The 18,793-nt window shown below is 37.1% G+C and overlaps 1 protein-coding gene across 14 annotated transcripts in view; it reads left to right on the forward strand.

Moving 5' to 3' along the window:
• TNRC6A (trinucleotide repeat containing adaptor 6A) overlaps window positions 1–18,793 on the forward strand; it is a 104,183-nt gene that overhangs the window by 56,211 nt on the left and 29,179 nt on the right. For 13 of the 14 annotated variants that reach the window (XM_069810570.1, XM_069810571.1, XM_069810565.1 and 10 more), the window contains 2 exons: window positions 7,537–7,627; window positions 11,315–11,336. The exons of the other annotated variant lie outside the window; for it this stretch is intronic. In XM_069810570.1, the coding sequence (XP_069666671.1) occupies window positions 7,537–7,627; window positions 11,315–11,336 (113 nt within the window). The remainder of the gene's footprint in view (window positions 1–7,536; window positions 7,628–11,314; window positions 11,337–18,793) is intronic. 14 annotated transcript variants of the gene reach the window in all.

Consider the following 18,793-nt stretch of genomic DNA (forward strand, 5'->3'; position numbering starts at 1 on the left):
ATATTGAATTCAAATCATAATAATACAGTGGTATGTCTTAGATGCTATGTCTTGTGTCAGAATTCTTCTTGTAACCATAATTTCCTCAGTGAGGTGACTGGAATTGTAATTTTGTTGTGGCATAACGCTTCCCTTTTGTATACTACAACAGCAAAGATAGCATGCTGCACAAACATTAATTATTGCATCCTCAGTATGTCTTCCAGGGAAAATGCAGCTATACTTGGTTCTCCTCTTCTGTAACGTAAGAAGAGAGATTAAATATGTCTGTTGCAGCCCAAATATTTTTACAATGCCAAGCTGGAGCTTTTGAAATTAAAGATTAATATAACTTTTCTCAAGAATTAAAGTAATAAGTAAAATATTATTTGATGTAAACATTTCAGGTAGTATTTATATTTTGAGTGTTACAGCTTTTTTCCAGTTCACAAGCCAAATAACAAATCAAGCCATACAAAAATAAAATTAACACTGTCAAAACTTAAGACAAAGAAGTAGTAATGAATGCTGACTGTAGAAGTAAGAATGTAGCTGCTCTTCATTTAATGGCATGTGATTGTGATGGTAATGAAATGAAAGACTTCGTATCAGAAATCACGCCGAATCGCAAAGCACTTTGTCTTGGCAAAGTGATACCTGTCCTAGAAGATTGAAAAGTACTTTTTTTTTTTTTTTTTTTAAATGGCTTAATTGAGGAAAGCGTTTGATGGTTTGTTGTTTTTTTCCCCTTATACAAACAAGAATTGTGCTGAGGTACACAATTTGAGAAAAAATTATTTTTAAATAAATAATGGTAAATATTTATCTGACACTCAAATCTGTTTTAAAATTATGCAGATAATAGCAGCTTCTACTTGTATGTTCTCAGAGCCATCAAATGTGCAGTCTCTCCTGAGATCAAGATCCATTTTCATTTGGGTCTCACTTGAAAATAAAGCACCTTTCAAGTTAAGCTATTTAAACTGAAGGCCTTTGCTCCAGTCTCAAATGTGAATTTCGTATGGCATGGGTATTTTATTTGCGGTTGATCTAAATTGAAAAATAAGGTTTGCACTTCTGCTAAGACCATTTAACCTTGAGCAAGCTAATCCAATTATATAGGAGGAAAAGGAAATTCCCTATACATGTGTTTTAGTGAAAGTTGGATGGCTGATAGGGGAAATAATAGAGATCTGTTTATATATTCATGTTATGAATCAGAATTCTCAGCCATTGCTTGTCATTTGGCCAGCTGATGGACCAAGTGTGCTGCTACGAACACTTTTCACCACACAAGGTCGATGGATTAAATCTACCCAGATGTAGGGAAAAGCCCAGCAAAAGATCTTGTTAATTTTCTGGCTTTGTTTTGTTACTATGAGACTGGATTCCTACCGTGTTTCTTTTTATGTGCTCTGAAGTAACATGAAGCTGCTGATAGTCTGTACACAAAGAATAATATAGCAGGAATAGGTAGCTATTAAAGTCTAAAATGATAAATGGGAAATACTACGTAACACTTCTGTTTCTGAAGAAGTAGCATTAAAAATGTAGCTTGTTTGTTATATGTTCTAATGGGTGTTGGAATCTCATGCTTAAATACTATCATTTGCTGTCTGTTGAGAGGGCCGTGTATTAATGTGTTAGAAAGAATAAAGGAAACTTGCACTTTCAGCTGTCAGATGGAAATTCAGGGGTTCTGCTTTAGACTGTGATGAGTTAATAGGCAAATCTGAATCTGTGTTTCAGGTTTATGTTTATGTAAGAGGGTAGTGGGAGTAGGACTACCTTCCTCGAAATACTCAGTTTTCAGTGAAGAACATGGGCAGTAAGGGCTTTACTGTTGTTGTTTAATTGTACAATGGGTTAGTTTTGCTTTCTAATCACTGAGATTTAACATTATAATGGTAATCTAATGCTCTTTTAAAAACTTGTCATGAACTATAGGTGGGTAATTTTTTTTTTTCAGGGTTCACACAGGGTCCTGATACTAATCATAGGAGGGGGTTTTATGTGTTCTAAGCTGGCTTTGTAATGTAAAATCTGTTTTTCTTAAATACATGAAAGTAGAATGATCACAGTGTCATAATTTAGGAGTTTTATTGTTCCTGTGTGGAAACAAAAAAATGATGCTGTGGTAGAATATTCCAGAGATATTGGTATGTTAGTTGTTAGCATCTCTATTCTAAAAATAAAATGTAATCTTGTTGATTTAGCAGTAGCAGGATTGATGAGTTACTCTTTTTTTTTTCCCTGTGAAAATACTGTTTTGCATTCTGCTTGTTCTTTAAAGTGCTATAGCTTTCTTCTAAAAGCTGAATGATTTTTCAGTTAATGTAGTTTTTGCATGTGACACATTGAAGTTTGTTATACAAAACAAGGTGCTAGTGGCTTTCTTAACTCTTAGAAATCTTCTGAGGTTATTAGAAATCCTGTAAATAACATTTTGTTCCAGTAGACGACCCTAGGTAACGTACCATCCTGCAGTGTTGACACACTTACTACATCAGAGGTGTTTAACCTGTGCCCATAGACCTTGTTCAGCTTGCTAGAACAATGAATTCAGGTGGCAGTTGAGAGGGAGCAGGGCTGTTTCCCCAGGGCTCCACAGCCTAGCAGAGGCAAGTTTCAGACTGGTTGACTGCATCTGACAGCAACAGCCTGTTCCCCAGGTGTCATCTCTTGCTAAGGTCTTGCAGCAAACCCCATCTCACACTGACATGTACAGCCAGTGCTGGGTAGACCCATGGACACGGGAGTCTGGGAAGGATAGCAACCAGAATAGGCTGAATCTTCAGAACGATTCCTCTGGATTATAGCTTGCTCCCTCCTCAGATCTAAGTAGCCTTTGGGAAAGAGGATGTCATGGGAAGGTGACAAGAATTCTCGTTGCACAGCCTGCTTGTGATGGATTTCCTGGGGTGATCTTGGGACAAGGTGGGCAGAGAACTGCTGCTCATACAACATGGGTGTTAGACTTGTGCTTCTGGGAGTTGTCAGCCCAGCAGCACACGTGCAGGGTAGTTGTGCATTATGAACAGAGGCAATGAGATTGTGAGAGGAGAAGGGCTGTGGACATGACTTTTCCTGGCCATGGGAGGAAGATACAGTACTTGGCCTTTTCTGTTGGATTAGGTATCTCTTATTCTCAATGGTACTTCAGGAAATACTGTCCTCCTGAAGGGCAGCGAATCGGTGACTCTTCTTTCCATAGAAGTCAACTGTAAATAGATTGTGTATTCTATCCAGAATGAATTGTGATATATAGAAGCTATTTTTTTCCTAGACTGATTTCAGACCTACATGCTTCTTGTAATGTTTACTGATTCAAATTGCCTGTTAAAAATTGGACTATTCCAAATTCACTTAAACTGAGGGTCAGTGTTACCAACTTCAGTTTGGTTACAAATGCTCAGGATACAGGACAGCGAGGGCCAAAACTGACTCATAGTGCACAGATGTCACTGCAGGTTAATCATCACCTCAAATTTGCCAAGTATCCAATGGATTGCTTGAAATGAAACTAGCCGACTGTAATTGTTTTCTGTAGTTACATGACTAACCTCTTAGTTGTCCGTGAAATAATTTTTGAGACCTAATTGCAAATGCAAGATTGCTTTTTGCAGTAAGACAGTCCTCAATGAATTTTGCAGCTAGATGATAAAACTATGATAAAATGCAAAATAACCACGTTGTGTTTGATGGTTTGTGATTTGTCTTGCAGTGCAACTGGAATACAGGGGGTCTCAGAAATAACATTTTTTGGTTTGGTTTTTTTTTTTTTTGGCATATCTTAACACATCAGAAGCAGTTCTTTTAAAAAAGAAGTACGTAGTGCTTGCTGTCTGTTACTAGAGAATCTTAAAAGACAGAATTTGGTCTGTGGAAACTTTTTAGAGCAGTGGTCTGTCTGTAGTACGTTTCTGTGTATGTAGGGTGGAAATAATACTGGTATTGTTTGACTGCTCATTGTCAAAGCATGCTGCAGCTCTATCTCTGGTAAATACCTGCAGTGTCAGACTGCTTTTGTTAACACATGCAGCATGAGTTGATGAGTACTTGTAACAGTCACCCTAAAAGTGGTAGAGGAGAAAAGGGATGCTGGATATACAATAAATCAGTGTTATTCCAACAGAAGGGAGCACTGGGAAAAGAAACAAGTAGAGGATGAAATCGGATTTGCGGTGAGAACAAAGATCTCAGCAAGTAGGGATGAAAACATGATTTCTGTTTGTATTAGTTGTTCTTACAGATACATGTAGCCATGCTCCACAGGTTTTCTGTTTACAGAGAGAAATCAGAAAAGATATTTGCAATTAAGTAAAGAAGTACTTGTTAATTTTGTGAATATAAAACTTTCCTCCTCCCAGACAAATTTTTTTTTACCATCTAGATAAAGTATAGCTGTTGTCTGGCAGTATTAATAGTGATAAAAATAGATTTGAGAAAACTGCTTCAGTTACCCAAAATGCAGTCATATGATTTCTTTTGTCTTGTGTGCTAATGTTAATAGTCTCAGAAGTTTCTGTGCCCTATAAATATTTTAAGTATTGCCGCCTTTTTTCTTCCACAGTGAATGTCATGTGAAAATACTACCATATCTCTTTTTGTTTGAATCTGATTAATAATAGCCAAGTGGCCACAAGCTTTGAAATTTAAATATAAGTATTGTTATTATAGCATTGTACTTACTAGGAGGAGAACCACTTTCAACATCTTGCTGAAGAATCTCACAACGGGACAAAAGAACAGTTTTGAAGTTTAAAGGTAGAACTCAAATGGGCAGCAGTAATGTGGTACTCGCCTCTTCTGAAAGAATGGCAGTATTATGCAGAATGCAAAATATAATAAGCTGCTGGCTACCATAAAGAGAAGACTGGATGAGCTGCTGTTCAGTATTACATACATTGGCACCACCTACAATGAGAGGCAGGTGCCGAAAGAGTGCTGTTTTGTCTAATTAAAAAGTGAGGAAGTTATATGAATTTGCCACAGTGGAACTGGGCAACTGGGAACTGGAAGTCACATGTGGATTTTAAAAAAGAAAAAAATTTACCCCCGCTCCCCAAAACTGATGTCTGCATTCATTTTGAAAGGTACTTGAGCTGTGTTAAAAGTAGAATTAACCAATTATTTATATATATAAATAAGTAATGAAAGTTTTAATACTTGTGGAGTATCTTATGTTTTACTGTATTCAATCGGCATTGCTTCTGACATACATGTATAATTTTCTTATTTGAAACTGGAGGTTTGTAGCTGTAGGTAGTTTGGGGTTAAAAAGGAACCCAGTGTTTCCAGGCAGATGTAAACCACTTATTAACTGCCCCTTATTGACATTATTGATTCATTTTTCCCCCCAAAGTTTTGTATACAAAGCTGTCTTCTGTTTGATAATGTGAGTATGTGCAACCACGTGTCATTGAACGAGGGTAACTTTTTAAAGGAGATTTTAACACATTCAAAGTAAGGGCATAATAAAATCTCTTCTCCTCTTTTGCCTTGCTTAGTATGTGAAAAGCGTGGCAAAGATAAAAACAGTGCTTTTCACGTTGAAAGCTGAATTTTGAAGGTAGACACCAGACAAGACCACTTGTCACAAACGGGGGTGTAAATTCCCTTCATCAGTTGTTTCTCGGCTTTTTCTTTTGCCACAGTAAATAAGCTACGTGACTCTAATCAGTTTTACTGTCCAGAGATCTCCACAGCAGCTTTGAATCTGAGCACCTCTTGTTACTTTAGCTGATCGGATAGAAAGTGTGTACAGATTTGGGAGAACACCAGTTGCATATGAAACATTAATTTAAAAGAGAGGACTTAAACTAGTCTTTGAAGGTTATTCAAAGAGTACATTTGGTGTCGTCTTCCTTTATGTACTCAACATGGGTGGAGTTTGTTTCCACATCCCATTCAAAGTGTCATAGAAATTAGGACTTGTCTGAAGGATGTGGTTTGCCCATTGAGAGGGTAGGTGTGCAGTGGAGCTAGTGTTAAGATTCAGGACGTCAGAGGGATGTGTGTTGTAACCTAGATACATGCTTCAGAAAGAGGTGTGGAAAAACATTTTCAGCCTATTTTTTTTTTAATTTCATCCACCTGACTATATGGTCAGGGCTTGTGGGCCAAAAGCTTCTAAGCTTTTGAACTTAGAAACATTCCTGACAGTGAAAGGGCAAAGAAGAGTCTTGCAAGTAGGCTTTCTAGGACACAAAAATGCTTTATTCTCTGAATCTCAGACTTTGAAGTAACTGAATATTAGTATGTTCCCTCTCCCTCTGTCTTACAGTGTTCTAACAAAAGCAAACTGCCACCACGGTTTTATTTTTCTTTGTTGTTACTTTCTAAACTTCAGAACTCTTCTTTCTGTGAGCAGTTGTTTTCATTCTCATGTATGAAACAACTAACTGATCTTCAGTTGCACATTCCATGTTGTCACAAGCTTTTTGTACCATTAGCCCAAATGCTTTTTTGTCTGCCTGTTAACCACAGTCTTTTCTGTCAGTTGTGTTTGTGTGGAGTTAGTTCTCGTTGTTATCAAGAATCACTGCATCTCTCCAAGCATGGCCTTAAAGAAAAGTTTATTTTCGTTATCCTGAAATTTGTATCAGATATTAGTTCTTACTAACCCTGATAGCTTGCAAGTGTGCTTGCATGTCTTCAGTTCTTTCTGCTTTTTTTTTTTTTTACTTTCCATGTTCTCCCTTTTGTCTTGCCTTTGCCGAAGTCTGTTTTTAAACAGCATAATCTGGGAAAGTGGTGTTGCTGCTAAGCCTTCTGTTTTAGCATGTAAAACTTTGTATTAAGTGAATTTAAATTAATGTAATAGGTTTTGTTTTCACTTCTGTCAAGTTACAGTTTTGTCACTCATTTAAGATGCTCTAAAATTGCTCTGCTATTGAAAGCTCTGGTCTGACCATGCTCTTCAGTTCATGTACCTTCTAGTTCATGTATCCTTTACATCAGCAGTGTCATCCATACAGATATACAGTCAGTTGAATTAGCTCACTGCTCAGACAGGAAAATGTATACGTGTTGGTTGTTTCTTGGCAGAGGCAGTGCTTAAGATCAGTGAGCTGATGCGAATTCCTGCATGGCTGTCTAGGCACCGGTGTTGATGCCAAGGGGTGTGCGTGGCTGGGGAGGAACCCATTGCTGGGCTCATGCTGAGTGCAGTCTAACTCCGTGCTGGGTCAGAGCTGATTGCGTGTGACAGTGGGGAGCTGTGATGTGTGAGAGCTCAGTCATATGAATTCACAATAGCAGGTAGAGATTAAATAACATCTGAATTGGCGCTGGCTTTTGAATCAAATTAATGTCTAAGCCTTCATTATAAGTTTTAGAAAAAGCTTACATGTAGCTTGACACTGCATCTGCTCTTCAAGTTTTGTCGCTTGTGATTTGCAGTGGAAGTACATAGTCCCTATAGAAATATTATCCAATTAGAAGTAAAATTCCCCAGTGTTCCTTTTGTGTCACTGTGAAATAATTGTTCTAAAATGAATCTAAGTGTGTACAGATTGTATTTTGGGAGAGTTAATTACAAACTGTGTGGTTCAGGGATTTAGTGCAAGAAGAGGAAGAACAGTTGATGGAAGAAAGGAAAAAGAGAAAAGAAGAGAAGAAGAAGAAGGAAGCTGCTCAAAAAAAGGTATGTTGAACATTAAAAAACAAAAACCCGTGCTTATGGGTTACTTTTGTTTCATCACTAGTAAATGCTGGTTTAGCTGTTGTTATTCATAAGTGTTTTCTTTTTAATTTAGTGTTTTAAGCTTTAAATGCACTGTCAGTTACTTAGTGGTAACTGACATTGAATGTCTTAATTGGCTTTGTGTACAGTTTCTTCAGAGATGAAATGTTATTGAGATGACCATTCTTTTTCTTGATTGTCCCTTGAAGCAGTTTCAAGTTTGAAAACTTCCTCAATGTTAGTGCATTTATTAGTAGAAGAAAATTACCTTTCTTTTTTAAGATAATAGCTTTCAGCTGTATCCTTACTTTAACATAACTTCTTGCCCTTCAGTATGGAAATATGTGTCATAAGACAATTTGTATTAGGGAAGGAGGATAAAAATGAAAATACTGACAGGAAAGTTGTTTTGGGATGGAAACATCACAGAAATGCTTGTAAACACTTCAGAATTCCTGTTTACTGTCAAGATATTAATCATGGCCATTGATTCTAAATATTGACCCTAAGCTTGAGAGGAGCTTGTAAATCTGTTTTTAAAAACATGTCCATTTCAGGTTTGTTTGCTAACTGGTGGTAGCAAAGTGAACCTGTTTAACAGCTTTTCTTTGATTGCATTGACTAATGCTAGATGCTTATTATATAGTCAAAAAATCAGTAGTCAGCTCTCCCTGTTTGTTGGCCTAAATAAAGGTGTTTGTTGTGCACCTGTACAAAATCAGGTAGGTCTAATCTTGCAACAAAGCTAAATGAAATAGTACTGGAGGGATGCTCCTAGAAGAAGTATTTGCTCATATTTCAGAATGAGAGATTCTTTTCAGTAACTGACAGTAAAGCTGCATAATAATTTTTGGACCTCAATTGTACATTTATAACTCATTTACCTATTGGAATTCTTTTTTAATGAGAAGTTTTAACAGGAAAGAAGCTGCTTTACTTGTAGAATTTGAATCTTTTAAATAAGTGGTTCTTCATAGCTGACTTTCTCCTCCAAAATTTAATTTTTTCATGAGTTTGAAAGGCATGTTTGAGTGAAATTTGTAGAAGAAATAAAAGCATAAATATTTTTTTGAAGTGGAGAGACCAGACCTTTGCCTAAAATTGAAAGTTTGCTTATGCTTTCTCCTGCTGTGGAGCACCTGCTAGACTGTTCTTTAGAAGCCACATGTCTTTTTTGATGTGCTGTATTCTCAGAGTAACAAAATGTTGAGTGTGTGGACTTTATCAGGAATTTAAGCAGCTTCTATGGGCAGAGGGGTAGGATGTCACAAGGATGCTCATGTGCATTCCTGGAGAAGCTTAAACGTAATCTAGATTAAAGAGAATATGCCCCTGAAAAACCATGGTAACAAACAACTGCCAGTTAACTTAGCTGTTAAAAAAAAATAAAATGTCTTAGTACAGACGTGGCTTGATTGTAGAGTAAAATGAAAAACTTGTTAATGTAGGTCACAGGGAAGGGAGAATCCCTCTTCTGTTCTGTTAATATTCGTGAGTAGTTTCAGGTTGGCCAAAACTGCTCTTATTGTTTTGTAAGCTAACTTTGTCTGTTTGATCTCTTAAGAACATACTGTTTTGTATTATCAACCATAGCCTCTCTAGCAAAAACTTCAAAGCATTTAACTGTGCACCAAGTACTGATATATTTTGGAAGTCCCTAGCTGAAATATGTTTAAATATTTCTCCTCTTAGAGAATAGCACCGTAGTATAAAAAACAGTCAGTAGCCTTGTCCTATGACCCTTTCTCTTCACTGATCTCTTTGGGTGCTGTGGAACAGCAAAAAAAATTTTGAAAAATTTCAAGTCACAACTGGGGAGAGGGGGTGAGCTTACAGGCTCTCCAGACTAAGCTCTAAACTTTTGCCATGCCTATGCACGAACTGAAGAGGCATCATGTAATCATGCTGTGGAAGGAAAAGCTAACACTTGGGTTTTATATATACTGTAGTTTTTAATTATTGGAACTAAAAGGAGTAGTAGAACAACAGCAGCAATCACAGAGGTATGACACTTAACTTAGAGAAGGATGTTCTGTGCTTGCATCCTGATGCTGAGCACATCAGGGGGACATCAACTGTTGTATTCCATTTACCTTTTTATGACAGTATAAAAACATGTTTTGAACGCTTGGTTCAAAGCCAGCTGCTGTGCATACAGTACCCTGGAGTTCAAAGTGCATACAAAACTTACTAAGTCTTCAAAACAATTTTTTTAACCAGATTTGTTGAACAAAGAGCATAATGAAAAGTTGAGGTGTTATATAGTGGCCCCAAGTACAGCAGCTGCCTTTTGGAAGATGAGGAAGAGGGGCAATGGTATTGGAGGAGTCAGAGTAATAAGGATAAGATAGGCAAAAATGAAAATGAACATGGTGTGGTGTTTTTGATACCCCTGTGTAAGCAGCCATTGGCTTTATTTTTGCTTTCTTAATTCCAGTGGCTGATGCATTGCTGTTAGTAGAATGGATTTTCTTCAGAAGAGATTTTGCAGGCATCTTAGTCTTTAGCTATTTTTAGCACTCTCTAAGAGCATAAATGAAAAAAAAAAAAAACCACAAAAAGCTTATGCTCAAGGTTTCTTGGGAGCAAGAGGCTACATTTTGAACTATTGGACAGTATAACTTAAATTTTTGTATGTATCCTTGCCTTTGTCAGCTTAAGAAGTTGAAGAAGAGGGTTTCCGTTAATGTACTCTTGATTTCCTTGAGAAGTGAGGCTATGGCACTGAAGACTCATTAATAAAGTTTCAGTAGTCAGCCCTAACAGTGCTAATGTCTGAATCTAGCCAAGTCTTACATCAAATCAGTGAATCAATAAATTTTTCCTGCATTCACATGTGCTCTTTTTTCTCTCTCTTCACAGTTTTAATTATAGACAATCATAGCTTAAGTATCGCAAATTTATTGCATACTATTAATATATGCAATATCATCATTAAAATGGGTTGTATACTGCTACCGAAGTGACCATATCAAATTAAATCTAGTTTTGCTTTGGCAGTAGTGCATTTTGAAAGTGGTATTTAATAAAAGTCTAGTTTCAGATAGGAAGAACTATGATTTGTGCTTTTGAGAGGTCCTTTGTGAAATCAGTTTCACTACATTTTATAGTTAAAACTGCACAATTAAGGTGCACTTTCATACAAGAAATGTTTCCGTTTTTATCCTATGATATAATTTTATTCAAATCCATCTGTCCTCTTGGCCTTATCACAGGTGTAACCAGTGGAATCCTGGAAATGAAAGACTTAAAGCTTTTGCATTTACTTTCTTACTTCCTTTAAATTTTGAGGTCCCTCCCTCTTGCCTTGCCATATTCTGCAATAAAAGTGGTGGCGGTTCTTTGCTTCCAGGCACAGTTTTTAACTCACTTAAAACACCTTAATTTGCAAGTTTAATTCAGTCTGTTTCATGTAGTTATCTTTCAAATTAATTTTGTCTTCTATAACATTTAAACAGCTTTCTAGTCATAAGGAGTAATAGGCATGGGTTGGCTAGAGAGACACTTCTGAAGTAGATAATTAAATAACTTTAAAACATTTTAAAAGAGGGAAGTCAAAAGCTAATGTTGCTTTGTGAAGTGGCACGTGCACATGTGGTTTTTCTCTTATCTGCACAAATCACTGACACTTCTTTTTTCTTGTTCTAGGCCATTGAACAAAAAATCAAAGGTAAGTTACTTTAGAGTTATTTCTATTCTGTATATTATTTCTGTGTTTTTAAATATGTTGGAGCAAAAGGGTTACCTGAAAGCTCTTCTCAAAACTAAAACATAGGATCCTTGAAACTTCAGTTGCACTTTTGCAAACAGTGATCACAAAAGACTAGAGTAATGGCTAAGGGTTTATGCCAGGGATTGGAGTCTGCTGTTCTTCCTATTTTCCATTCTCAGTTACTTATACAGCACCAGGCATATACATAATACCTTGAGTTCTTTTCCTTATTTGTTTTATTCCTTTCCCTTTTTTGCTTTGTTTGAAAAGTGCACAAGCATTCTAACACTTCAAGTATGACCATGTATAGATCCGTGTAACAGATCTGTTTGAAACTTAATTTCCAAATATTCTAAGTGCAACTGGGGTTGGGAATGCTTGCTAGACAAGTAATTGATATGTCTAGTTTTAACTAACTATTGCATGTGGAGGGTTCATCCTGACAAAATGATCAAGATGACAGTATCTGAAAGCTGTAATTTCGATGTTCAGCGGCAGGCTGGGAACACTGCAGTTATTCTGAATGTTTGTGGGTTTTATACAGATCTCCGTTTCAACTGGCTTCTATAAAGGGGAAAAAAAGATTCTTTTCGCTTTCTCTTTAATTCTAGCTCATAACCTGTTAGTTGGGAAGTGGATAATAATTGCATAAGTGATCATGTGGAGTGCTTGCTGAATCCCTGTTTTCTGGGAACATTGGGTTTCATTTAATACTTACTTGAGCAGTGGTAGGAACAGGAGCGTGGAAGCCCTACTTAGCAGAGATGCAATTACTGTTAGAAAAATCAAAAAGTGTTTGAAGTGCTGTTCTGGCATGAAGGTAGTAAAATGGTAGAGGACATACTGCGCTTGAGAAGAGGCAAAGAAACAAATAAAAGTGTCCATTAGTGAGGTGTGCGTTAGAAGAAGCATCCTAGTTCGCATGTGGTTGAAATGGAGGAGGCAGGTTCTCCACATAAAAAATGCGCCAGTTCTCCTGCTGAGGACTGCAGTACCAATTACCAGGTATCAGGAGACACATTTACGTCTAGTTTATTTAAGTGCAAGGTGTACTTTAGCGTGTGTATTTAAATGAAAAAAAAAAAAAAAAATGAGTAGGACCAATAGGTTTTCAGTGTGTGACGATGCTGTCAGCCTGGGTTCTGTGTCTTGGAGTTCTATGTGCTGCTTAGAGGAGGCTGATGTTTTGGTTATGGAGTATTGATCACTTGGGGCAGAGGGAGCTGCCAGACCATGGTGGCTGCAGGGGTTTTAGTGCACCGATCCTACAGCTGATGTCAGTAATGGAAGCTTATGTTCTATATGTGCAACAATCCTGTGGGTTTCATTGGGCTGACTGTAGGTCCTGGCCCTTCCAACCTGGCTCTGGTCACTGAAATCAACTGGGAATTCTATGTTTGTCTTTAGGCACAGGACTGAATACTTAATAAAATTGCTGGAAGAGTATTATAATTATTCTTCATTTGTTTTTTTTTTTTAAAGCACCCTTATTCAAGCAGCACATGGAATTGCATTTGAAGTACAGGCTAAGCATTTGTTTTCTTCTGTATGTTCCTGCAATAAGGCTTCTAAGATAATATACCAGATTTAAAGAATCATGGAAGTGTTTGGTTTTATTCTAAAGTAATAAAATGTATCTGAAAAGATAGTGAAGAAGGAAAATGATAAAATACTTTGCAGTAAATAATAATGTCCGTTTTGAATGAACATTTGACCTATGTACTTACGCTGCACTGGCATCCATGCGTCACGTAAGGGACGAGGCTGCAAAAGCAAATGACTAAAAATAGCATGAAGGCAGGAGGGCAGTAATTCTGCTCCGTAGGCTACCTGATGGTAATCTTCAAATTGAAAGAAAATGCCTTTCTTTTGAAGGACAGAGTAAATTTTTTTTTCCCCGTTTTCTCCTTGGAGGCTTAATGTTTACTGATGGAAGTATTAAGTTCCAACTTTAATGTTACATTATTATTAAAAGGGTATTTCAGGAAGTTTAGCAGGAATTTAGAGTTGTCAAAGAAATGCAAGCTGGCAGTCCTTCTGAAGAAGAACAGACGTGAGATTCAGATGCAGGACTTTTTGCAACAGTTTCTATAGGAACAAAATTCATTGCTTGTGTTGCACATAGATCCTTCATTGTTTCAACAGTTTTGCCTACTTGTATTCAGGATGCAAATTAATGTTTCATTAGCTTCCAAGTTTCCATCGTGTTAATGTCTTAAATAATTTATTCTGTGCATGAGCTGAAGATAAAATACAAGCGTATAGGATCTCTAAATTATTCAGAATTATGTTCCTTCTTTCAGAAAAGTAGCTGGTTAAGTGGTGGGGGTGGGTAGGGAGGTTATTTCTTGTTTTTAAGCATAGTTTGGATGGCTCCAAAATGTTGTTTTAGCTAAGGTAGGAATTACTGTTGTACCAGCTGAAGTAGCTACCAGTGTGCATGTAAAATTATAAGACTACCTTCCGAGGAAGTTAGTAGTACTGATTTTTTTTCCTGTTCAGAATTAGGAATGGAATTAATGAAGATGATGCTAATATAAGTGTTTCTGGTACAAGTAGCATTTTAATACTGTAGTATCATCATTAAAAATGCATGTATGTCAGTGCCATGGATTTCAAATATTCTAACCTGTCTAGTTTTATACATCTGGTTTTATTAAAAGTAGGAAGTTCACAGGATTTAGAGATGAATGCATTATTTAGTTGCTAAGTGGAAGGTTTCTCTATTTGTGCAGCAGCTAGCATAGCAAATTTGTACATCGACAGGTGCCCTCCAAGTGCTCTTGTACCAGGTATTTTAGGAAAAAATAAGTATCATTTGGAAGTCCTTATTTGTTGAGAATACTGTAGAATTGTCAATTGTTGTGGTGTTCCTTCTAGCTTGGCAAAATACATATTTTTACTGTGTTTAATGTCAGTGCTATTAAAGACAGACAAATCAATCCATTTACCCTGAATTTCTCCTAAAACAAGATTCTGCAAACCGCACTGTGGCCACGAGTAGCTAATGATAAGCCAAGCGCTAAAGTAAATGCTATTTAAGAAGAATGTTTGAGTTTTGTTGTATATGCTCACTTCAGTAATCATGGTGTACTTCTGCAGAATGAGGTTTCATTATGAGATGAAGTATCTTTTTGCACACACTTCAGTGTGTGTCCATAATATCCTACTGGAGTAATTTATAAAATTTGAACAGCAATGTTGATGCTAGCGTTGTGGTTAGTTGTTCTGAATGCTTTTGTGCTTTGCAAAACAGTACAAGCTAGAGCTGAAAACATCTGTCAGTCTTCAGTTCTGAATTCCCCTGCTTTGTAGAAGGCAGAGGCATAAAGTACTATTTTTTGAATTGCAGAACAGAATAAACTTTGAATCAACCACTGAAACGGAAAGTGCTTTTAAAAATAGCTGGGTGTGGAATTGAAATCTTTGACTCATATTTCCCACCTTGGAAACTTCTTATTCATTTTCTTCTCTGTGAAGCAAAATTGCCTGAATACACTAACTCTTCTGTTTTTTGTCAAGTGTTTTTTTTTTCACTTGCCTAACTGTGCTTTTCCTGATTGGAAAAACTGTTATGTTAGCTTTTAAATCTTGAAAGCGAATAGCAAAAATGAACAGAATCACAAATGCTTGCTGTTAAAATTGCCCGTAGGAATAGCATACAACTTACCTTTGTGCGGATCTTCAGGGGTTAATGAATTGGCAAACAGTTAGATATTTTCCAGATCAGCTAGCTGAGCTTACAGCTGCGGCCATTTTTCCACAACGAAAATTCTAGCACTACATCTTACGTGTGTCAGCTTGAAAGCCAGACTTCCTCTGTTTGCCCTTCAGCATTCCAGCACTGACAACTCTTTGGGGCATGACATGCAGGGAGAGAGCATTACAATACATTTTTAAGAGGTCGGCTTCAGCAGCAGCAAGAAGAAACATTTAAATGACAGCTTGGTGCTGTTCTTTGTGTGGTTTAGTAGACGATTTGATCTTTGTACGCTGATTTTGTGCGAGTGAGAAACTGTTTTCCATCTGCATTAAAGTTATTCAAACAGCTGCCATTTTTTTTATTGGAGGGGGAGTTTAAGTCACTGGGCCCCTACTCCAGGAGGAGTTGGCAGGCAGCACTCCTGGAGCAGTAAAATGACACCATGCTTCTCCTCCATTTTCTAATGAAATCTGCAGAGTGGGAAAGCAACACAAGTTGGAAGCGTCTTTCTTTGGAATCTCTCTGTAAACTGTAACTTCACCATCCCCTGCTTTGTGGGTTTTCAGCAGGTTTGTTCTTTATGAAAATCTGTCATTTTTAATTTTTGTTTCTGTAAACTTGCTATTACTAGTCAAGTAAATTAACTGTGATAGACTGTAAGTCTGTTAATATTATCTTTCTGCCGTAATATAATTCAGAATAAAATACTGGTGTGCAGAACAAACTTTTATTAAACAAGCAACTTGTTTATAACAGAATAAAATATTAAGATAATAATTAAAGGGTGTTGGAATTTATAGTAGCCATATTGGGATATTAATGTATTATTTAGTCTTCTGAGAAGTTGTGGGCCAGAAAATGTTGGACAAGATAAATTGTATAGCTTAAAACTTACTCTGTGGTACTTAGGGAAGCGAAGGCAAGGGAATTCTTTTGCACTTCTGATTAATTTTAGTTTGAAATTAACATATGAATGTAAACCCTGCATATTCTTTAGTATAACTGTATTATCTGGTAGATTTCTATTTAGTTTGCTGATAATAGAAAGAATTACCATATTTGCTAAAGAAATGAAGGCATAGAATATATGAGAAATACAATTTTCTTAAGCTGTTTGTGAAGTCTTGTTCATGTCGTAGCTTAGGGGTTGGCTTGGCAGAAAGTACCTTGTTTATTAGTTGCACTCTTTTATAGCCGAAAGTGATTCGATTACCTGCAAGTCCATTGGATTCTGTTATAATACGCACTTTGTCTTACTTTGTCTTAAAGTAGCTTTAATTAGGAAAGTAAAGTATTAATGTAGCTGTGTTGCAGTACTGCTCTAAGCATGCTACTTGCAACTCTGTTTGGATGTCTCATGGAATGTCATATAGAAATGATTTTACTTTATCTGAGAGGAGAAATTGTACATGAATGCAAGTAGTCGTGTAGGAAAACTGAATCTCTTTCATTGACCGTGTTATGGGGTGTTTTGTGTTGGATTAAAAAACTATTTAAGCAAGGTATACTTTCCACTTAAGCTGACAGTAAAAAAAAACAAAAACCCACCAACCAAAAAAAACCAACAACCAAGCCAAAAAACTTAAATACAGTGTGCAGAAGGCTAAAGGATGTATGTGTCCTTAAGTAGTGTCATTACCATATAACTACTTTGCTGGCTTGATAATGATATACTGGCTGCAAAAAGTGGTTGTTTTTTGCATATCACTGTCAGTACACCTCAGGTGTAGGCTGAACTGTGCTTTAAACTGTAGAGAGTAATTAGCATGAATCAGTTGCAGCAGAAGGCAAATTGATAGATCAAAAAGTTAAGATTTGGGCAGTAGTTACGCAGATTGTGGTATGTGAAGGATTTTTTTTTTTTTCCCAAAGCTTGTTGCAGTACCTAGAGCACAGAAGTGTGCTAAGTGTTTATGCATTAAATTGTTGACAAATTCTTAGCTATGTGCTAAAATAGCTCTTTCCCCCCCCCAGACTTAGTAATTTTCAGTTATTTTAATTATTTTTAAACCAGGAAATTTGAAAAGGAATAAATGGACATAGATTTGTTTAAGACTTCTTTGTATTTGTGAAATTCAGTTTTGATCAAAATTTGTTGTTGCATTATATGCATCAAAACATTGTGCAAGGAATCTGCTCTGAGTTACCTACTCTTTTAATATAGGTAACAACTTAAATTGATGGAATCTGATATGGTGTTGGTGATTTTTATCAACTTGCCAATTTATCTAATAGCTCTTGAATACCTTCTATTCCCCGTGCTCTGTACATTAAATTGACGTATGTCTTGGCCATTCCTCTCCTTAATTCTGTCCTTCTCCAGTCAGCTGTGAAATAGAGAGAGCTGGGCTGGTGCTGTGTCAGGGCAGGGGATATGGTGGGGCTGTGGAGTGAGGGTGTTGGTGAGCAGCTGGAGCTGGGTACTCCTCCTCTCCCCTTGAGACTTCTGGCAAAGGCCTGTATCTGGCCACCTGTGAAACAAGGAGGGCTCTCAAGTTTTTTTGTTTCTGCTTTTCTTAAGTAGCCTAAATGTAGTATTCCATTAAAACACAACTCGGATGCTGATGCTTAGGTGACGTTTTATTCTAAAGGCCTTCACGTTTGTATTTTTCAAAATATGTAACCGTGTATTATAGTAGAAATAAAAAGAAGTTACAATCATAAGTAATACTGACAGTATTCAAATTGATTCTTTAAACAAAAGCTTAAGGAGTTTGTTTTCATTTATTTTTTATGTTGTATTCACATGAATCTATTCCTGAAAATGAATGATAAAATGGTCTTTAAACAAAACCAAAAAATTTAAAAAGCCCCAGAAAACTACACTGTCAGTCATATAGTAACAGTATTCCTGCTTCTGACATGCTGGGAGATTGTTAAATGGAACACAGCAGGGAAATGGTTTGAGGATGCTGCTTTTAAGCCTCAAGTCATGTATGTTTAGATGCTGCCAATGTGCAAAACTATTCTTGAAAATAAAGGCAGCCTTATAGTAACTGAAACCTAATTAGCAATTGGGAGCTGCCTCACCCAGCAGTGCAGAGCGAGAGCCCTTGCTTGTCCTGAGCAGTAGTGCCTGCCTCAGTTTCCCTCTTTCCCAGCACACAGGATCGGTCCTCTTCCGTAGCCTGCCACCACCTTAGAGAAGCCGATGGAGCAGTTTGATGGAGCTGCATCCTGAAGTCTTCTCTCGTAGGATCTCCATGAAAAAAATGCGGGGATGAATTTACCCTGGGTCACTTTTCCCCGCTGTTGTCTGTACAGGCCCAGAAAGGGTTGTGTTGCTGAGGAAGGAGTGACGTGTAGCTAGTAGGAACATCTTTAAATGTTTGTCGTCAGAGAAGTTGCATTACTGAGATTTGCCCTTGCTGTTAGCAGCAGGAATGCTGCACAGATTAAACTATTTTCCTTCAGTAACTTCTAAAACTGTTAGTTTCGTTTTGTGAAGTTCTGAGTTGAGATGGTGACTTGACCGCGTAGGGAGGTCAGTGCTGGGGGAAGTCACGATGGGGTCTTGAGGTATCTCGGAAAATTCCACAGTAAATGTAAACGCGCTTTATGGGTATCTCATCCAAGAAGTTTGAAAAGTACATTAACGTATCAGTGCAAGGATTGGAAGTACAGTTTACCTGTTACGGTGGTTGGGATGAATGGCAGTAGCACCAGGAAACGCATCCAGTAGCTCACATGTTCCTTCATATCTGTTGAGCCT

The sequence above is a fragment of the Haliaeetus albicilla genome, chromosome 22 (assembly GCF_947461875.1).
Source record: "Haliaeetus albicilla chromosome 22, bHalAlb1.1, whole genome shotgun sequence".
Taxonomy (NCBI): Eukaryota; Metazoa; Chordata; class Aves; order Accipitriformes; family Accipitridae; genus Haliaeetus; species Haliaeetus albicilla.